The sequence below is a fragment of the Podarcis bocagei genome (genome assembly GCF_964188305.1).
Source record: "Podarcis bocagei genome assembly, chromosome: 12".
NCBI lineage: Eukaryota > Metazoa > Chordata > Lepidosauria > Squamata > Lacertidae > Podarcis > Podarcis bocagei.
The window spans coordinates 4,066,319-4,085,508 of record NC_138137.1 but is presented as its reverse complement, the minus strand read 5'-3'; the positions used below and the strand labels follow the sequence as shown (position 1 = coordinate 4,085,508).

General features: G+C 43.8%; 1 protein-coding gene and 1 long non-coding RNA gene across 4 annotated transcripts; one reads left to right on the top strand and one right to left on the bottom strand.

Annotated features, from left to right (window-relative positions):
- The first annotated feature begins 4,262 nt into the window (after positions 1–4,262).
- On the top strand, positions 4,263–7,813 carry LOC308570429. Its single transcript, XR_014001171.1, has 3 exons — positions 4,263–4,390; positions 4,622–5,185; positions 7,461–7,813. It is a non-coding gene; the product is annotated as an uncharacterized lncRNA (long non-coding RNA).
- A 3,643-nt stretch (positions 7,814–11,456) lies between these two features.
- On the bottom strand, positions 11,457–18,331 carry LOC308570393 (UPF0415 protein C7orf25). 3 transcript variants are annotated; one of them, XR_014001162.1, is made up of 3 exons: positions 18,287–18,331; positions 11,815–14,229; positions 11,457–11,783 (listed from the first exon to the last, which is right to left on the bottom strand). XR_014001162.1 is itself a non-coding variant. In XM_081165198.1 (2 exons), the coding sequence occupies exon 2, from the start codon at positions 14,214–14,216 to the stop codon at positions 12,960–12,962; it is 1,257 nt and encodes a 418-aa protein (XP_081021324.1). In that variant the 5' UTR covers positions 14,217–14,229; positions 18,287–18,331; the 3' UTR covers positions 11,457–12,959. The 3 variants fall into 3 exon arrangements, 2 of the variants coding, with proteins under 2 accessions (XP_081021324.1, XP_081021325.1); XM_081165198.1 differs by having other exon boundaries at positions 11,457–14,229; XM_081165199.1 differs by lacking the exon at positions 18,287–18,331 and adding an exon at positions 17,034–17,599 and having other exon boundaries at positions 11,457–14,229.
- Between the last annotated feature and the right edge of the window lie 859 nt (positions 18,332–19,190).

Sequence of the window (19,190 nt, the reverse complement as noted above, 5' to 3'; positions counted from 1 at the left end):
ATAATTATTGCTTATAACAGTGGCTCAAAGTACCACTGATAGGAGAGGACTAATTCCTGCAGCACAAGAAAGAGTAACAACAATGGGAGACCTGTGCCTTGCCAGGCACTGCTGGACTACAACTCCCATCATCCCTGGCCATTGACCACACTGGCTGCAGCTGATGGGAGCTGGAGCTCTCCATCCCTGCTTTTCCCCTGCAGTTCTGCTTGTGGAGAGGGATCGTATTCCCTGGCCCAGGCCCCAGCCTTCATGGACTCGCTGTTTACAAAAAAGCGTAAGCTACACTGAGCTAGATGGAGCAATGGCACAAGGCAGCGTCTTATGTTCCAAGTAACTATTTTAGGATTGTTGTTTATGTTGTTTAATAATTAAGGGGAAGATGTAATGACAGAGTTTGTAACTTAGAGATATTCCCTCAGTATTAAGAAGGACTTGCCTTGAGATTACATGATCAAAAAACGAGATGTTGTTGCACAAGTTTGACTTAAAGGCTCTGAAGAATAAAGCTGTTTCAGGCCATTCCTCCTCTTTGTCTGTGGACCCAGAACTATAATGCCAGGGCTGCTGAACATTTGGAGACTGGGCACATTTGCAAACCAGAGAAACTGTTGTAGTCCCCAAACTAAACTGCAAACATGCACCTGCTGCAACCTGTTCTGTTGGCTGCCACAGATTGCTTCTTTCAAGTGCAATTTTGGCCAGAGGAGGGGTGGGGAAAGACCCCTGGGCAGGCTTGTGCATTTGCGGGCACCGTGTTGGTGGCCTCTGGCCCACACACAATGAAAACTGGTGCATTAGGGTTGTTGTTATTAAACAAAAACAACCCAACAACTTCAGACTTACTTGCCTGAAAATAAAAGTGATTTTTTAAATTTGCATTTTGCAGTAAATGCAAGTAAAAATTGCCGGTTCTTAAAACAGAATGTGGCCAATATTGGGTATTCCTTTACAGCACAATTTATATTAACTTGGCCCAGAATTTAGGTTTTTTACAGATACAGAGCACATACCTATTTTTTCTTCTTATTTATACTGCCCTTCATCCAAAGATCACAGGGCAGTTCACAACATGAAAATACAAAATGAGAACACAAAAGACATAAAGCACAGGAAAACCAATAGCGCCCCCCCCCTCGCACAAACACATTTAAAAGTCCACAGAATGTTATTCAGCCCAAGGCCTGGTTTTTCAGAGACGTTTTCACCTGGCGCCTAAAGATATGTAATGAAGGCGCCAGGCGCACCTCCCTGCAGTCCTACTCACAGCCCTATCTATGCATAGCTCTCCGCAGCCCACAAGATTTTTCCACCATTACAAACTTGGATTAGATTTGAAGCTATCTGGAAATGGATAGCATGGATGGATAAGGAGAGGTTTACAGAATGCAGGTTTCACTATAGCTCATCTTTTAAAAATAATAATAGTAATAAGAATAGCTCCACCTAGACCTAGCCAACCACAATCTGAAACTAGTTTATAAACTATCTGGGGAGAGTAATCCAACTCACCCTGGCCGAGCCACTTACCCCTGCAGCTGATGTTTTGGGCAGACAACTGTCCTTATCTGATAAGAAAGGAATGAGATGCTGTCATCACCTCTCTCACCTTTCCGGAAAAGCTGGGTTGTGCTGCTGCTGCTGCTGTTGAGTGTCTTTGTTGCGCAACTCACTCAAAGGAGAAACATTCTCTCAGTGAGTAGCCTCCAGTCTCTCTACCAGAAAGCTGAACTGACTCATCTGGGTTTCTTAAGTGAAGTATTTGTTCCCCACTTTATAGAACAAATACCTGTATGGTAATCCCTGTAGGCTGATGTCAGATGGAAGTCATAATTCTCTTTCACACAGTGCCCTTTTCTACTCACAATAACAACTTCCCAAAATCATACTGTGCACTAGGAGGATCAGGCTGCTTCTTGACCAGTGGCTGTAATTTTAAGCTCGTTTATGAGTAAGCCTCATTGGACACAGTGGGACTTACTTTTGAATAATCATGCATACAGTGCTTTTTTTCTCAAAAGAATGTTTAGGGGTACTCTCATTTTGACTCAAGAAAATCACCATTTTATAGTTCAAATCAGGGAAAATAAATACAGTAAATGGACAAAAGTTCACAAAATGTTTAGGGGTACTGTACCCCTGCGTACCCCCAGAAAAAAGCACTGCATGCATACATTTGTACTATAAATGCCTTAATGCTAAATATATATATAGTGGCTTCGTTCCAGTTGAATTTATGCCATTGGCTCCAAGTAAAACAGCAAGCACGCTTATTTGGGCATAAGCTAAGTTTACCAGATTCTTTATCAGTGAATCTGGGGACACTTTTCAACTTCAATGGATTTTGTATGGGGACTGATTTGTAAATCCGGTGATTGTCCCCAGGAAACGGGGACGCCTGGTAACCTTAGCGTAAGCCCCATTTTGCTCAGTGGGATCTGCTTTGGAAGAAAGACGCTTTGGATTGACCTGGAAATGGGTGGCATCCCCACCCCTGGTGTGATGAAGCTGTGTCACAGAAGGGCATTTTTACAACACCAAAAGAGAGCCCTACAGGATCAGACAAAAGGCCATCTAGTCCAGCATTCTGGTCTCTATGGGAAGCTTGCAAGAAGGACCTGTACACATTCATGCCAGCAACTGGCATTCAGAGCATCAGAATCAGAAGAATCTTTATTTGCACCAGCCACTGGCCATAGCAATAAAATAAAATACAATGTAGTGAAGATAGAGGTGAAAATTTAACGATACAAAATACATTCTGGAGGTTTACATCACTAAGGCATTCAGAGGCCTACTGCCTCTAACAGTGGATGTCAAACTTTGCCACTGTGGCTGTTAACCTTATCCTACATAAATCTGTCTAGTCCTTTCTTAAGCCCATCCAGGCTATGGCCATCACTATCTCTTGTGGGAAACAGAAGCAGAATCAGGAAATGATTCCTCCCTGTGTGGCATCCTCTGACAGACATCCTCGACTAAATGGAATAAAATAAAAAGAGGCAATTGAAACCTTGCCTTTTATTACATTCATCAATATAATCTATGCCATATCTACTCAAGTTTGCATATCTGTTATATTATGCTATAGCAGTTTTAAAAGCAAAGCTTATAGATGAAAATTAGAATAATGGAATCATATAATTGTACAGCTGGAAGGGACCACAAAGGTCATTTAATTCAACCCCTGCAATGCAGGAATCTTTTGCCCAACATGGGGCTCAAACTTACAGCCCTGGGATTAAGAGTCTCATGCTCTACCAACTGAGCTATTGGAAGGAAATGAGAGTTGCCTTTATTGTCCTTCTAATCCAAGAAGTAAGAACCTGCAAGACTCCAGATCCCATCAGACCAGGACAGCATGGCCACTTGGTGGGGATGATGGGCATTGTAGTCCTGCGGTGTCTACAGATTCCCTACCCCTAACCTAATTGAGCTCATCATGCATTCTGCTTACAATGTGATTCCTGAGTAGGTGGATAGGTAATAATTATTACTAATAATTACATATAATAACGTAACTAATCTAAGAGGGGAGAAGGAAAACGTTGGCTGGGGGCAGGGGTGACCCTGGTGAAATAGCACCTGAAGAAGCAGTTTACAAACAAACAAACAAACAAACAAACAAACAATTATTATATTTGTAGTTCCTAAAATGAAATTTCCACTCCATCAAAGTAACTACTTTTGACCTGAAAATCAAAAGTAGCAAAAATTCAGCACAGCCCTGTCTAATTTCCTTTGGATCACAAACAAAGCATGAAAAGTGTGAAGATGGGATTCACTGAAGACATTTAAAGTATGTTAAAAAGAGAGCTTTGGGATAGCATGCCCATCCCAGTACAGTCATTTCCACTGATTCTTCACCTTCCACCAACTGCCCAGAGGCACTTTCAGTGAGTCAGTGGTCATTCTCCCCAGTATCCAACACACTCAGCCAGAGAGCATTGGGATAATTTGCCTTGAGAAATCAGCACTGCCAGAAGCAAATTCTTATGGGCCTTATCCTCTGTCAGTCTTTTCCATTGCTATACCCACCCCACCCCCCCAACAAACACCTGTAATTTTCCTTTGAGGTCATTGCATAAAGGTTATCTTGCTCTGAGATAGCAAAGTGGAATTTTACCAATGGGAATGGTGATTCCTGATCCTATTCTGAGTCTTGAGTATGTTAAAGGGTTTCATCTTGCAACTTCCGTTGAGGGTGGAGATAGATTTTGGAGTAGGTGGAGGCAAAGGATTTGCTTCAATAAATACAACCGAAGATCACTTCCCATGGGATACTTCAGCTTGTTTCTCAGTTGCTTGCCTATTACCAGGAGCTGATAGCCAACAATGTTGCCCAAAATTGCAATTCTCTCAGCATTAGCTCTTGTTCTGATCATACAAGGTAAGCAAAACACTTTACAAATGCATAGTTTAAGGAATATTAGTCTTAGCGTTTCGTTAAATTCTTCTAATGCTAGATGGAAAAGTTAATCATGCCTCAACATTCTGGGATGATGATTATTTCTGAGTACATTGCCATAGGAGTTTGGTGTATGTCAGTACCCAGGTTCTTGATATCTGGCAACAGCAGACACCTGGCATTTTATAAATGTTGCTGTTTTTAATTTTCCAGAGGCTTCTCTTGCGCCTGTGACCCAGGAACCAACCACAGGACCAAGCGAGGGGACAACGCTTGAGTCAAGCAAAGAACCAGGTGGTGAAAAAAGCACAGAAGTGCCGACTGATGAAACAAGCGCAGGGCCAAGCGCAGGGCCAAGTGAGGAGCCCAGCACACAGCCAGCCGAAGAGCCAAGTGGCGAAGCAAGCGGAGAAGCAAGCGGAGAAGCGAGTGGAGAAGCGAGTGGAGAAGCGAGCGGAGAAGCGAGCGGAGAAGCGAGCGGAGAAGCGAGCGGAGAAGCAAGCGGGGAAGGAAGCGGGGAAGGAAGCGGGGAAGGAAGCGGGGAAGGAAGTGGGGAAGGAAGCGGAGAAGGAGGTTCACATCTTATTCAACTAGGCACAGAGGCAAGCAAAGAGCCAACCAAGGAGCCAAGTACAGAGCCAACTTCAGAGGCCGCCCCAGAGAGCGTAGAATCAGGAGATTTTTCACTTATCCTGCCAACTGAAGAAACCCATGGAGATGCAAGCAAAGAGCCAAGCACAAAGCCAAAACCAACTGCAGTGTAAACAGACGAGTCAAGTAAGTTATTTCTGCAATTACTGTGACCTTGTTAGCAACAGTTTCCCTTCTTAGAACTGGTTTGTAGGTGACACTTTGACAAGGACTGGCATCCTCCAAGAGAATACCCCACTTCCCAGCTCCAGTCGCCACGTGATTTAATGATGGTGTTAACCAGTAGGATAGATAGACTCAATGCCCTGTTCCCAACAGACACAGTAATTTGTATTAAAGTATAGGAGTGGAGATGAGAAACTCAGTGCGGCAATGTCACTCCGACAAGTCTAACAGAGAGACCATGGGGCCTTCCAGATGTTGTTAGGTTGCAGCTCCCATTGTCCCTGCCCATTCAACATGCTGGGGGGGGGGGGCTAGTGAAAATTGGAACCCAACATCGGGGAGGGGGGACGGATCACATTGACTACCCCGATAAAAGCCACCTCTTGTACTTAATAGATATCAGGATTCCTGAATGCTGCAGAAGCAGGAAACCCCAGACCATGATGAGTTCCATGCTCATCAGTTCACTGTTAAGTGGTCCCCTGCAACAATCACAGGGGTTGTGTTTTTACATGCAGCATGTGAGTTAGCAGTACACCTGGCCAACTTATCACTGGCTATTGTGCAGGAAAACAGCATGCACAATCCTTCCCCACCATAACCAAGTTGTGTAAGCTAGGATTAAGGAAATGAGTAGTATAAAGCTGAGACTTCCAGTCCCAGGATTCTACTTTTGTAAGACTCCTTTTGGCACAGACACAGTAGCTTACAGTCCAATGCTAAGCTTGTTTACTTTAGAGGCAAGTAGTCCCTCTTAAGTTAAATGGGACTTGTTCTCTGCTAAATGTGTTTAGGGTCATAACCTTACAGCAGAAGTAGATATATGTCTACTCAGAAGTAAGGCCCACTGAGTTCCATATGTGATTTGCAACTTAAATCTCTCTTTTCTACTGACTTGGTCCATAGGTCATGCTAAAATAGCATCACAGGAGCAACTTTAGCTAGAATTTTGGGTGTGAATTTGGAGGGGGAACTGAAAGCATAGAGGATTCCTCTCTCCTTCCTCCCCCCTCATCTGTCATCTCCCCTCTTCCTTGCAGCAAATTTTATGTGGGTGGGGAGGGTGAGATAACTGCAGTGGCGTAGCGTGGGTTGTCAGCACCCGGGGCAAGGCAAGTAATTTGTGCCCCCTAACCCATGGATTTTCGCAGGGGGCAGAGAGCTGCGAGTGCGAGCGCCCCCCTGATGTTGCGGCCGGCCCCCCCTGCACCCCCCACGCTACACCACTGGATAACTGGACCACAAAGAAAAGGTGTTATTTCTGTCTTCTGCGTCAGGAGGTTTGGAGAATCATATTCTGTGCTCAGGGCGTGAGACAGCATCCCTAAATGAAACTTTGGTGCAAGAAATAAGCTCCATGCTAAACTTTTAACATAGACGGATGTCATGGAAGAGCCTAGTTTCTTTTAACCAGAACCAAGACAAGCAGAGGATAAGATCATGGGGACGCCACCTTTTCTTCTGTGTGATTAGGTTCAGGGGGAAATTATATGTATGCTAAGAAGTCAGTGCTTCTACCTATATTTTTAATAGGCAAATAATTTGACTAAATACTAACCCCACATATTGCCTGCATCACAGTGAGGAGTATAGAAATCCAGTCTGCTTTTCTGTGAGGCATCTGTAAATTTTTAACTTACTAGAGGCACTTAATGACTTCCTCCTTTCCTTTTGCCTTTACTTACTTAGACTTGGGTGTGTGTTCTGCCATCTTTGCGCCAGCAATTATGGCCCAAGTTCTCTATCAGTATTGCCACTGTTTTCTGCTAGAGCTAAAGGCCCAAGAAAGTTTGGTAGCTGATAGCCTTACAGCTGATAAAGGCACAGGAGCCCTGGGGGTGGGGGGGGTGGAGACACACAAGACCAACCCCACTGGGCAATGAGACAATTATTTACTCACCAGAACACAGCTGTTAGCAGTGAAGAACATTCAGATCATGTGTTCCCATCGCCACCACAGGCTCTCTAGACAACATGGAAGTAATGTCAGAGAATAAAAATGCACTTTAAAAACTTAAATATCAAATTCATTTGCTGTTGCCTCTGAAATTTCCTTAGGAATCACATGTACAAACTTTTAGTCTAAGTGATAATAAATTGGGGATTGGTACTCCAGCTTTGTTAATCATGCTTAATTAAATGAATCTCGAATCTCTGTACAACTTCATTGCCACTGTAATGGCCCCCTGTGCAGCCTTGCTTTTCTCTGATCTTTGTCTTGTGTTTTTGTCTTCAGAATAAAAAGAAAATGAACCCAGAAAGAGAACCTGAATTGATGTCTTCCTGATAATGTTGTCTTGATTGAAGTTGCCCTCCAGTAAATGTAGGTTTAATGCCAACGAGCCTTAAACCTAATTGGTTGGGTTTCAGATAAATAAGTATCTGGTGGTTTATCCCACCCAGTCCACTACATTTTGTTTGTTATTTATTAAACTGTGACATGCCAGACAGCTTGCAGTGGACTTGTAGCAGTTATACTGTGTTAATGCTACTATCACTTTCCCTTCCAATCATCTCCCACACTGATGGGCTCTCTCTGTTGTATGTGCCCTCTGCTTTGCAAACTAAAATAAAAATGGAATGACATTATCACCCTTTGTACTGTGCTGTGTTACTGTTTCCAAGCCTTTCCCGGTTCGCCATTCCTTACAAGCCAGTCTTTACCCTATAGACTTGTAGCCTCATGTTGCAGGAATTTATGTATAGCTTTGGAGGGGTTGCCCCTCCAGCCGATATCATGCACATGCAGCCCACTACCAAAATCAGCCCAATCACTTTTGTGACTTTCCCCAAAAAACACTTCATCACAGTTTCTTCCTATCTATTCAAAGGGCCTCTGCTGCACAGTATCAAATGTAACAATTAACTGATAAATGTATCTTTGTACTGGGTCACTGGGAAAACATCAGAAATTCATATAGATATGTGAGCTCAGCTACTCAGCAGCCCCTCTGCCTGAGTGATAATTCCTGGCATCCTGATACCTGAGTGCCAGACAGGTAGCCATTTCAGAAATAACAAACCCAGATGAAAACAAAAGGGTGTGATTAATTTGGCTGGGAAACAGGGACATGTAAATATCTTTTTTGTTCCACTTGATGGGTGTTTGGTGGAGGGCAAGGGGAACCATGGGGCAGGGTCCAGGATGCTCAGATTACTGCCACCAAACCTCCCCTTTCATGATGTAACCATGATGTATTAGTGATGTAGTTTGGGGGGGTGTAACATGGGGATTAGCAGCTAATAAAAGTTTCGGTTCTCTTTTGTTCGGGGCATCCATCTTGTTCCACCTTGTGGCAGGTGGGAGTCCTGTCGCGACAGTCTTCAATAAAGGCCAAGCCTGCAGGCTGCTGCTTTGCTCTGGTATTCCTGGCTGGTGTCCTTGTTTTTTGTCCAAGGGAGCCCTCAGATTTCTCTGTTAACTAATTCCATTTTAAAGTGGATGTGGATTATGGAGAGACAGAAGACCTCTTCAGGTGGGCACATTCAATATTATCTAAAATGTGTGTGTGGGGGGGGGGGGAGAGTAGAGAGAAAGGATGTGCTAGCTCCAGCCCCTGTGCTCTTCTGCAAGTTGGAGGGCAAATTTGTGAACCCTGAAAAATCCAGAGCTCTAAAAACATGCAGGGAGGCTCTTGAGTACAGGGGGCGCTTCTGACAGCCATCTTCCAACTTGTGGAGGACAAGAAGAGCAGCGGGCGGGTCCAGCGTACACCCCCCCCCAGGCCCCTGCACATATTTCACTAAATTCAGGTCTACACCTGAAGGCTAGGGATATTTACATAGAAATACTTGCAACTCTTTACATCAAGAGTCTGATCCTCTCCAGTCCTTTTCTCCCTGACCCCCCAACCAATTTTGGCAGAAAAGGATTAGCCAATTAAAGCAGACACAGCATTGGGGTGGGCAGAGCCAAGCTCCTTAGTAGGGATGCAAATTGCTCCCTCCCATTGTCATCAGACTGATCATTTTCTTGGCTGTGGAGTCAATAATACAACCCTCAAACAATTCACATTGGGCTGTCTACCTGCACATGCACAAAAGTGTGAAGTTTTCCCTCACTGATGTGTACCCCTCTCTCACACACAACACACTACTAACGGAGCTAGGTAGGACTGTTCGCTGTATTCAGAATATGGTAGTCTTTTGACTTTTCAAAAGCTGATGCAAGGTAGTATCAAGCACAAAGGTTGCTGACTGCTTTGGTCTGAAAGCCACATGCACTCTTGGCCAAACCTCCCTCCCCTCCACATCCATACTCTTGCACATACAGGGGCACAGCCCCCTTCTCAGCTGAGGTGTGGTTATCGCCCCCTCCCTGGTCATCAAGTGATTATTTGATGATCAAGGAGGGGGTGATTTGCATCCCCATCAGGCCAGGAGCAGAATAACTTGGGTGTTTGTGTATGCAAATCAGCACACACCTTCCAGACCAAGGGTTAGCCACCTGGATTTAGCAAGTGAGCGTCGTTCCCCCCCCCCCCAATCAATGTAATGGTGTGTTATTCTTCCCATTCTCAAGAAAGCAAATCTGGCTACAGAAACGACATCACAACTTCCCTGCCTTAAACTTTCAGCTGCATGTAAAATACTAGAAGTTGGCTATTTATTTTGCATGAGGAAACCAGAACCCACCCACCCCTTCTTAACAGGGCCGTAATGCGGCACCAGTTGAAGGTGCAAACGTCAGTGTTGCATGTGTGAGAACCTGCTCTGCCTTACAAGTTGCCAAGTTTCAGGAGAAAGGGGCAAAAATTATTCACACCTTTAGACCCATGTCCCCAGATATGCTTGCATGCACAGCTTTGCAAAATGTCTGGGCTTGACATGTTCATGGTATGGTACCAGTATTATAGACTAGAAGTACACCCTTGAGGCCTAGTAGTGATCAAAGAGCCTCCAGACTGGCTCCCCTTTGAGAACATGCCATTTATGATTGTGCAGTAAAACTAGCAGAAAGAGGGCTACTTTACTCTTTTCTCAAAGTGAATGGGAAGTCACGTTTCTATGGAAGAAACATGGAGTGGCTGAGTTTAAGAGCCCTCGACTTGAGTGGATAACAGTTGCACAAAAGAAGTGTCAAAAACTGGTTGCATTGAAAAGAACATTTGCATGTCCTTTGTGTGGTGACAAGCACTTGGAATAAATCAGACAACACTTTTCAGTGACAAGAAAAGAGGAGTGAGAATTAGGCCTTTTCCAGGAAGACCTGGCATTCTCTTCCACGTTCTAAACCCATCTTGATTCACTGTGGGCCTGACAATCTAAACAAATTTAAGCTGCTTAAAATTATGGGTTCTTTAGTAGGAATAAGAAGCCTATGCACAAGAGAGTGTACCTTTTAAAGTTTTCCTCTCTCCCATTTGTGAAAATTAAATACAGTGGAACCTCGGGTTAAGTACTTAATTCGTTCCGGAGGTCCGTTCTTAACCTGAAACTGTTCTTAACCTGAAGCACCACTTTAGTTAATGGGGCCTCCTGCTGCCACTGTGCCGCTAGAGCACAATTTCTGTTCTCATCCTGAAGCAAAGTTCTTAACCTGAAGCGTATGTAACCTGAAGCCTATGTAACCCGAGGTACAACTGTACTGTTGGTTACCATCCTCCGCTCAGTCTTCAAAACTAGTATACTCAAACAAATAATTACTGTACCAGAGGAAGTTTGATTCACATTGATGTGAATGCACAATTTGATGTACTAAAAATGAACCCCAACCCCCACAAACATGCACATTAAACTTCTTGGCCTGATGGGTATCAAAAGCAGAGTGCTAACATGTAGGCAAAATCTACAGAAATTTTCCAACTGTGCTATCCTATGCATGTTTGTGTGTTCAACGGCACTTACTCCAAAGTATGTATACAGAAGGGCATCTTGCACACCCGTTTATTGTTTTCCATTCCCTTTTGCATCCAGTCTTCATGCTCTTCCATATTTTTCCTGTACTCCACCTGACAAACAAAGGCAAAGTATTGCAACATTTCCAGAGCACTGAGCCCTAGGGGGTGAAGGGAGCTTCGTAAATACAGTGGACACTCGGTTTGCAAACGTGATCTGTGTGGGAGTCACGTTCGCAGCCTGCAGCGTTCTTAACCTGCAGCACCACATCTGCGCACACGTGGGTCGCGATTCAGCGCTTCTGCACATGAACGAACACTAAAATCCGGAAGTAACCCGTACTTCCAGGTTTTGGCACATCCGTAACCCAAAAACATGCAACATGAAGCGTCTGTAACCCGAGGTATGACACTATCATTTTATTCTTACACAATCCGTGTCAAAGAAACAGCACACACTGTATTCAGAATGTTTAAGAACCCACAGTAGACACAGACTTGATGACCATGCTGAGTAAGTATAAACTCATTTCTGCGTCTGAATGGCACACAGAAGGAGACAGACTGCAACTCAACTTTTAACACCAACTTTTTGCATATTTATTTAATTCATGCATATGTAGAGAAGATGGGGGGGGGGGGAATTTGAGAGAGCAGGTACCAAGACATCGTTTAGGGGAAAGGTTCCTGCTTGTTCCTTTTCATAATGTGAAACTAAATATCTGACCTAGAGCACTAGGAGCAGGGTAGAACATCTATTATTATTATTGTTGTTGTTGTTGTTGTTATTTTAAGAGCATAGATTTCAACTTCTCTAACACAGCTGGTAAAAGTAACAAGGGAGAGTTCAATAGTATAACTTCGCTTCTAAATTATAACGCATCTGTATTTTGTCAGTTGCTGTCCTATTGTTCATCTTGCACTATTCTGATCCCTAATATAAAGTTTTCCCACTCCCACAACCCCAAGACATTTTAAGGATTTCAGCAGTTAAATCTGGAAAGTCATAAAAAGTCAGCCTTTGAGCACTAAGACTCCATAGACTGCTTCTGTTTGAATGGTAACATTATGATGATACGCTGTACTCTGTTAACAACTTAATTACGCCTAATAAAATAAATTACTGTGGAACCATCAAAGAGAAAACCAGAAGGATTCTGCAAAAATACCATTTACAATCTAGCTGCATAGAGCTTTCTAAAAAAAGACCTGTCACTTTCTGTAAGAGACGTTAGCAGGTGCCCCAGGCGTTCACATTTAAATAAATGGGTTTAAATGTGTTTAACTTTGGTGGGATCATATCCATGGCGTAGTCTGCCACATATTCCACATCATCTACTGCTCTTCTTCATTCCATACAGTTTTCATCTGAAGACAGATCCTGGAAAACATAGGACCTTACGCCATGGGCAGAAAGTTGGAACTCAATCCAGCCAAATTCGTGCAAATTGAAGTCCCACATGGAAGCATTACATTTATCAATAGGATAAACATATGGGACTTAAATGTGCCTCATCCCAGGACAGAATGAAAACTTTACAAGGAACACCGCAGGGCTGCATCCAAAGCAGCCTGGTGTCCATTTGCACATGTCCTCAACCTCTCATATAATATGCACTGGAAGCAAGGAACTGCACAGCAAAATGATGCCAGCACATAAAATAAGTTGCACCTGGCACCACAACTGGGTGCAGGTGGACTTCAACTCAGGCCCAATACTTCTGTGGCAGCCCCAAGTCCCATATCATGTTTCTCTCTGCCCTGTGGGTAGATTGTCTTTGCATGTATATTTTTAAAGTTTTGCTTTTGAAACTGTAGACATTATAAACACACAAATATTGGGTAAGATCTACCCACTAGTTCTCTTGTTTTAATGGCCGCAGACTACTCCTGAACCATTAGGGCCCAACTGAATGCTTTGGTAAAGGTGTGGCAGAAGATTCTTTGCTTTCTGTCAGCGCCCTCGGCTGATGAACAAACACACTAAATCGAACGCCCTGGTTAGCTGCTGCCCTCACAAAGCCACTGTTTGCAGTCATGGTGATGGCCTTCAAAGCATCTCCTGTGCCAAAGATGGTCAGAGAACGGCTATTGATTTTGGAGCTGGGCACTAGTCTTAGGGCACGCTCAGAGGGCTGGTCTGGCACCACCTTGATTCTCTCCAGGAGTAACAAGGCTCGACTTTTCTCACCCGCCCCTCCCAAAGTCTCTAAAATGACCTGAAAGTCTTTGACTGCAGATTCACAAGCAAACAGCTCCTTGCCCTTCATGAAATCCTCCAGGAGTGGGAGAACACTCTCTTCCCTCTCCTGCACTGCCTGTTCCGTTAATACTTTCTCCTTGAAGATGAAGTAACAGCCTCCGTAGCTCAGGGCAGAGACGTATGTGATCAGAGTAGTAATATCCAAGTTAACCCTCTTGCACACGTCTACTCGGATCTCCGTAGGAAAAGCAACACTAGCTATTAAGTTGTCCCGATCTACTTTGGTCACCTGAAGGCCCTCCCCTCCTTCATCAGATTCGCCAGAGCTCAAGGGGAGGTCTTCACTAGCACACTCCATCAATGCATTCACGGCAACAATGTCGCCCCGCACCGATATGCCCATCTGTTGCAGTCTCTGTGCCATTGGGCAGGACACACCGTTGTAGAAAGCAAAGATAATGTGCGGGTTACTGTACTGCACTGGTTGCTGGCCACTTGCTCGCAGGAAATCCCCTGCCTGCTCAATGATGTTTTTGTCACCATACTGGCCCCTGCCCAGCCAAATGTTGTGCAGGGCTTCAGCCTTTCGACCTATGGCTTTCACCCAGGTGTGGCCACCATTTGCAACGACGTCCACCACCAAGCTTTGTTTCTCCCCGAATTGGTCCTCATACGTGAAGACATGGACAACACTGACAACCTCCTCCAAGTTTTCAGCTGACTCAATGATGGCCTGCAGGTGAGTGAGATTGGTACTTTGCAGGTGAGACTCTTTGATGGCTACCTTGCCAGCCTCCACCTTGCGCAAGAACTTTAACTCGGCCTTTAGCTTGCTGCAGAGTTTTGATCCACCTTCTATGCCTCCTTTCCGGAATCTAGAAAGGGCTTCTGCCCTCTTGATGAGCTCCTCTGCAATAGCAATCCTCTCGCGCAGCAAGGCGTGTACAGACATGGTAACATTATTCCTGAGAAAAATACGAAGAAGATCACGGTTATTTCAAGCTGTAATGTAAAGACATTTATGAAGACGTTTCTCAATCTAGGACAATGATTCCCTTTCAAAAACTGTTTTAAATAAGCAAAGCAAAAAGCAGAAGCTCAAAACGAAAAGAAAAAAACACACACTTCCAAACTAAAACATGCTTTTCAATTAATTAAAAAATCATTAAAAAAATAAATCCAGGGAGAAACCTGAGATTATGGAACTATGACAAAGAATGTGAGAGATTTAGGGCTAAGTCACTTGTGAAAACAGGAGAGAAAAAGGGAAAACATGGTGGGATGGATTCTCTTATGGTAGCCACACTGTGGCTTCAGCCACACTGAATAATTGCTTCTACCTGGATAGCACAACTTCAGCACACTTGGCTGCTTTAAAACTGTGTCCACCCTCATAAATCTAATTTACATAGGTGGTCAGGTGTTGGAGGGGGAGAGAAACGAGGCATTAATGCCACAAATTTCGTCACCCAGTTCCTCTCAATCCAATTGAATCCTTCTGTAATAAGTGAACTGAAGCGTAATTTCCTATCGAGTTTTGCCCTTGCTTTTAAAGCTTTTCTTCAAATACACTGTGAACTATTTCCTTATTGATCTTGTTTTTAAAAAGAGGCAATCTAGCGGTATTTCACACAATAGTCACTGATTATCCCAAGCCCTTACACAGTAAGCTGCTTCAGACAGCTGCCGTAATATCCTTCAATTGGGTGTGTGGGTTTTTTTAGTTACTGCCAGCTGCTGGGTTGATAGTAGGACAGCAATGCAAATACTTTTACATTTTGATCAAGGATAGGCAGCTAGGGATCCAGGGCACACGTGGGAATTTCTCTTTAGCTCCTGATCCCATCTGCTTCAGTGTCTACAGCACGACTTTGGCAAAGCCCTACACGGCCCCATTCCTACGCACAAGCCAAGCCAGAGGGAATTTGGGGTGAGAAGATAAGGGCCCAACAGGATACTTCTGGCAAAGCCTCCCTTGCTGCTCAGGCTGGTTAGGAGAGCCCTCACCTCACCCATCTTCCAGCTTGAATGGAAGTTGAGATCTTCCTCATACCTGCTTGCTTACTCAAGATCCTGGAGCCACAGATGTTAGGAACTGAAAGTAAGCCTGATCATTCTACAGTAGCAAACACACCGTCCGCACCAAGTTATGGTTTCTCCCCAAGAAAGAAGGCAGAATCTGCTACAGTTCCCTAGGTCACTCCAGGTTTTTGGAACTACAGCTCCCAACCAGAGCAGTCATGCAGGCTGGGGCAGATGTTGCAGTCCAAAATGCCAAGTAGAGTGTTTCTTAAACCTGGATCTCCATCTGTTCTTGGACTACAACTCGCTAGGGATGATGGGAGTTGTAGTCGCAACAATATCTGGGGACCCAAGGTTGAGAAACACTGATCTAGAGCAGGATTCCTCAACCTCGTCCCTCCAGATGTTTTGAGACTACAATTCCCATCATCCCTGACCACTGGTCCTGCTGGCTAGGGATCATGGGAGTTGTAGGCAAAAACATCTGGAGGGCTGAGGTTGAGGAAGCCTGGACTAGAGGGTACCAAATTGGGGAAAGATGACCTAGGTAGTCTCAGAACTACCATTGCAGGGGACTAGATGACCCTTGGGGTCCCTTCCAACTCTACAATTCTATGATTCTAGTTATAACAGTCAAACGCAATGAGCTAATCCTGAGTCAGGTATTTTAGGACGTTTCGGTATATGTTGTAGGTACTTTAAAAATACATCATAATAATTACAGCAACAATAACTAGTCAGGCAAGAATCATTAAACATAAAGAGAGATTTGGGAAACTGTTAGCTAAACAAATAAAGGAATCCATGAATCAACAAGAATATAAAGTTATAGAAAAAATGGCACTTATTATTAATTGCTGTAATGATAAAATCAGTAATGATATAGCAACATAGAACTGTTTCCCTTTAATTTTCTTCTTTGTTTTCTGTAATTTATAATCAACCACTCTTTCTTTCTTTCTTTCTCTCTCTCCCTCCCACCTTCCCTTCCTCCCTCTCCCTTACAATTCTAACTTCTTACAGTGGTACCTCGGGTTAAGAACTTAATTTGTTCTGGAGGTCCTGGAGGTCTGTTCTTAACCTGAAACTGTTCTTAACCTGATGCACCACTTTAGATAATGGGGCCTCCTGCTGCCGCCGCGCCACCGGAGCACGATTTCTGTTCTCATCCTGAAGCAAAGTTCTTAACCCAAGGTAATATTTCTGGGTTAGTGGAGTCTGTAACCTGAAGCGTATGTAACCTGAAGCGTCTGTAACCCGAGGTACCACTGTATTTTCAAAAATATAAAAGACTAAAATAAGCACAAGATAGGCCATGCTGAAACAACAGTGCAATCTGAAAATGTTTATGTGGAAAGTGGAAGCAATTTCTGAGCTTAAGAAAAGAGTCCAAATGGCATCAATATCATGTTGCAGAAGAAACCAAATACACGCTTGGGTCATGGTTAGGCAGCATTTGCTGAGCTTTTCCTTGTCAAGCCAGATGCAAGACGTATAAAACAGGGATGAGGAACCTGTGGCCATCCAGGTTTTTCAGGGCAATATTCCCAACATCCGACTGTTGGCTGAGCTGAGTGGGAGCTGGAGTCCAATTGCATCTGGCAGGGAGCACTTTCCCTATCCGTGGTATAAAGCAGAGGTGGAAGTCTTTATGCAATATCCTGGAGAACATTGGTTGGAGAAGCTATATGCACAAGGGGGTGGAGCTAGAAACTCTAGGAGGCTGAACTGAAGCAACCCTACACACCATAGGGTTGTTTACTCTCTTGAAATAAACAGGGTTTAGCACACAGAACTCCTACTGCCCCTGCTTTCCTAGAAAAGAGAAGAGGGGCCGGATGGGAGAGAATGAGATTTCAACAGGTCAGAGTGCAATTAGCTTAGGAAAGAGAGGCAAAGATGAGCTACAAATACAAAAAAGCACTGGGAGGCTTTTCTCCAGACTTTTGAATATTAAAAATACCACTAAAGCAGCACCAGGAGAAGAAATTTCCCAGTGTCCTTACAATTCCAGTCCCAAGCCTGGTTGAAGAAGAACCTTACAGCACCCAGAATATGACTACTGTACTTTTGTTATGTTTGCAATTATGTAAATATTTTCATGCTGTGAGCTGCCTTGAGCATGGTTTTAGCTATGGAAATGTGGCATGCAAATGAAATGATGATGGTGATGGACTTTGGTTTGGGAGCAGCTAGAAGCAGCAGCAACTTATCACAACTTTCACTCGTTTCCTGTGATGCAACAGAAAGCTGCTGTAATTTTAAACTCTTTTAGTACTTTAACTGTCATATGTTTTTAAAGTATAGTTGTGATCTTTTTTCAAAACCACTTTGAGCTTTTTAAAAAACAACAACAACAATCAAATGGTGTATAATTTTAAGAAACAAATGAAATAATAGTAAACAAACAGCAAGCACTTTCCTTGGTCTGTAGGACTTTCTGGTCTTGCAAACAAAGATCCAAGTGTTTTTTTCCCCATCTGCAGACACAACATAATCCTGTATCCCCTCCTCCCACTTTTGAAAGCCCTGGGAGACTAGCATGCCATTTGGAAGCGTGCACCTGCTTTTGAATTTTTATTATTATATAATTATTTATGCTCCGTCTTTTAACCCTGACAGGGGATAGCTTAAACACAGCTAAAAACATAGAAAACTAAGGAGGGGGATCGTTTTTAAACATGGACAGAATTAAACAGATATACACACATTAAAGATCTATTAAACCTGCACAAATAATCACATTTTCTCTTTTACTCCTTTCCTCCCTCCCTCCGTATTAAAATATAATAACGATTGATATCCTTTCAAATGTGTTTGTGGAAGGGGGAAACATTGGTTTGTTTTCGTCCTTCTTATGTATCTGGTCTTCTCCTTTTGCATGTTTCTGTTGTGGAAAATACGAAATGTTTACCGCCCCCCATCCACTCGCCCACAGCCCTGAAACGAGGAGAAGCCCCCCCCCCCCCGCCACGGACTCCTTCCTCTTGCCAGACTTACGACCAACTCGCTCCGCCGTCCCGCAGCTGCAGCTCCAGCCCGGCGGCGGCGGCGGCTGCAAGCGACTTCCGCCTCCATACCATAGAGAGCGCGGGGGGGGGGGGAAGACGGGCTCCTTCAGAGCCTCACAAGCGGGAGGAAGGAAGCCGGCACTGGCCTCACTTCCGGTTCCCGTTCGGCGCCTCCATGTGCGGGGCAAGGGGGGCGGGTCAACCTTTTTCCTGTATTTACTAGATTACATTTTATTTATTTTATATTAATTATAGCATTGCTTCATAATTGCATTTCGTTATTTATAATTTTAAATGTTAGATTATAATATTACATTTTCAAGTAATTTATATTAGTATAATAGTGTTTATTTAATTACATTATAATTAGTTTCACAGAATCATAGAACTGAAGAGTTGTAAGGGTCCACAAGGGTCATCTAGTCCAACCCCCTGCAGTGCAAGAATCTTTTGCACAATGTGAGGCTCGAACTCATGATCCTGAGGTTAAGAGTTTCATGCTCTTACCAACTGAGCTATCCTATATTAAATTATTATTAAATTGTAATTATAGTATGGTATAGTATATTTTGATTGATTGCATTTAAATATACTACCCTTTTTCTCTCCCAAGGAGGATGGTGTGCATCGGGGTGCCCAAACGTTTTTCAAAGGGGGCCAGATTTGATGAAGTGAGCATGCATGAGGGCTGACCAAGGTGATTGAGCTATTTCTAGGACTTTGCTCCGGGATATATACTGTCGCGGGAGGCGGATTAGGCCCCCGAAACAGACTTTGGACATGCCTGGTGTACATGGTTCTCCTCCTTTAATCCCCCCACATAACCCTGAGGTAGGTCAGGCTGAGAAGCAATGCTTGGCCCAAGCCAAGGTCATAGAATTGGAAGGGCTCCC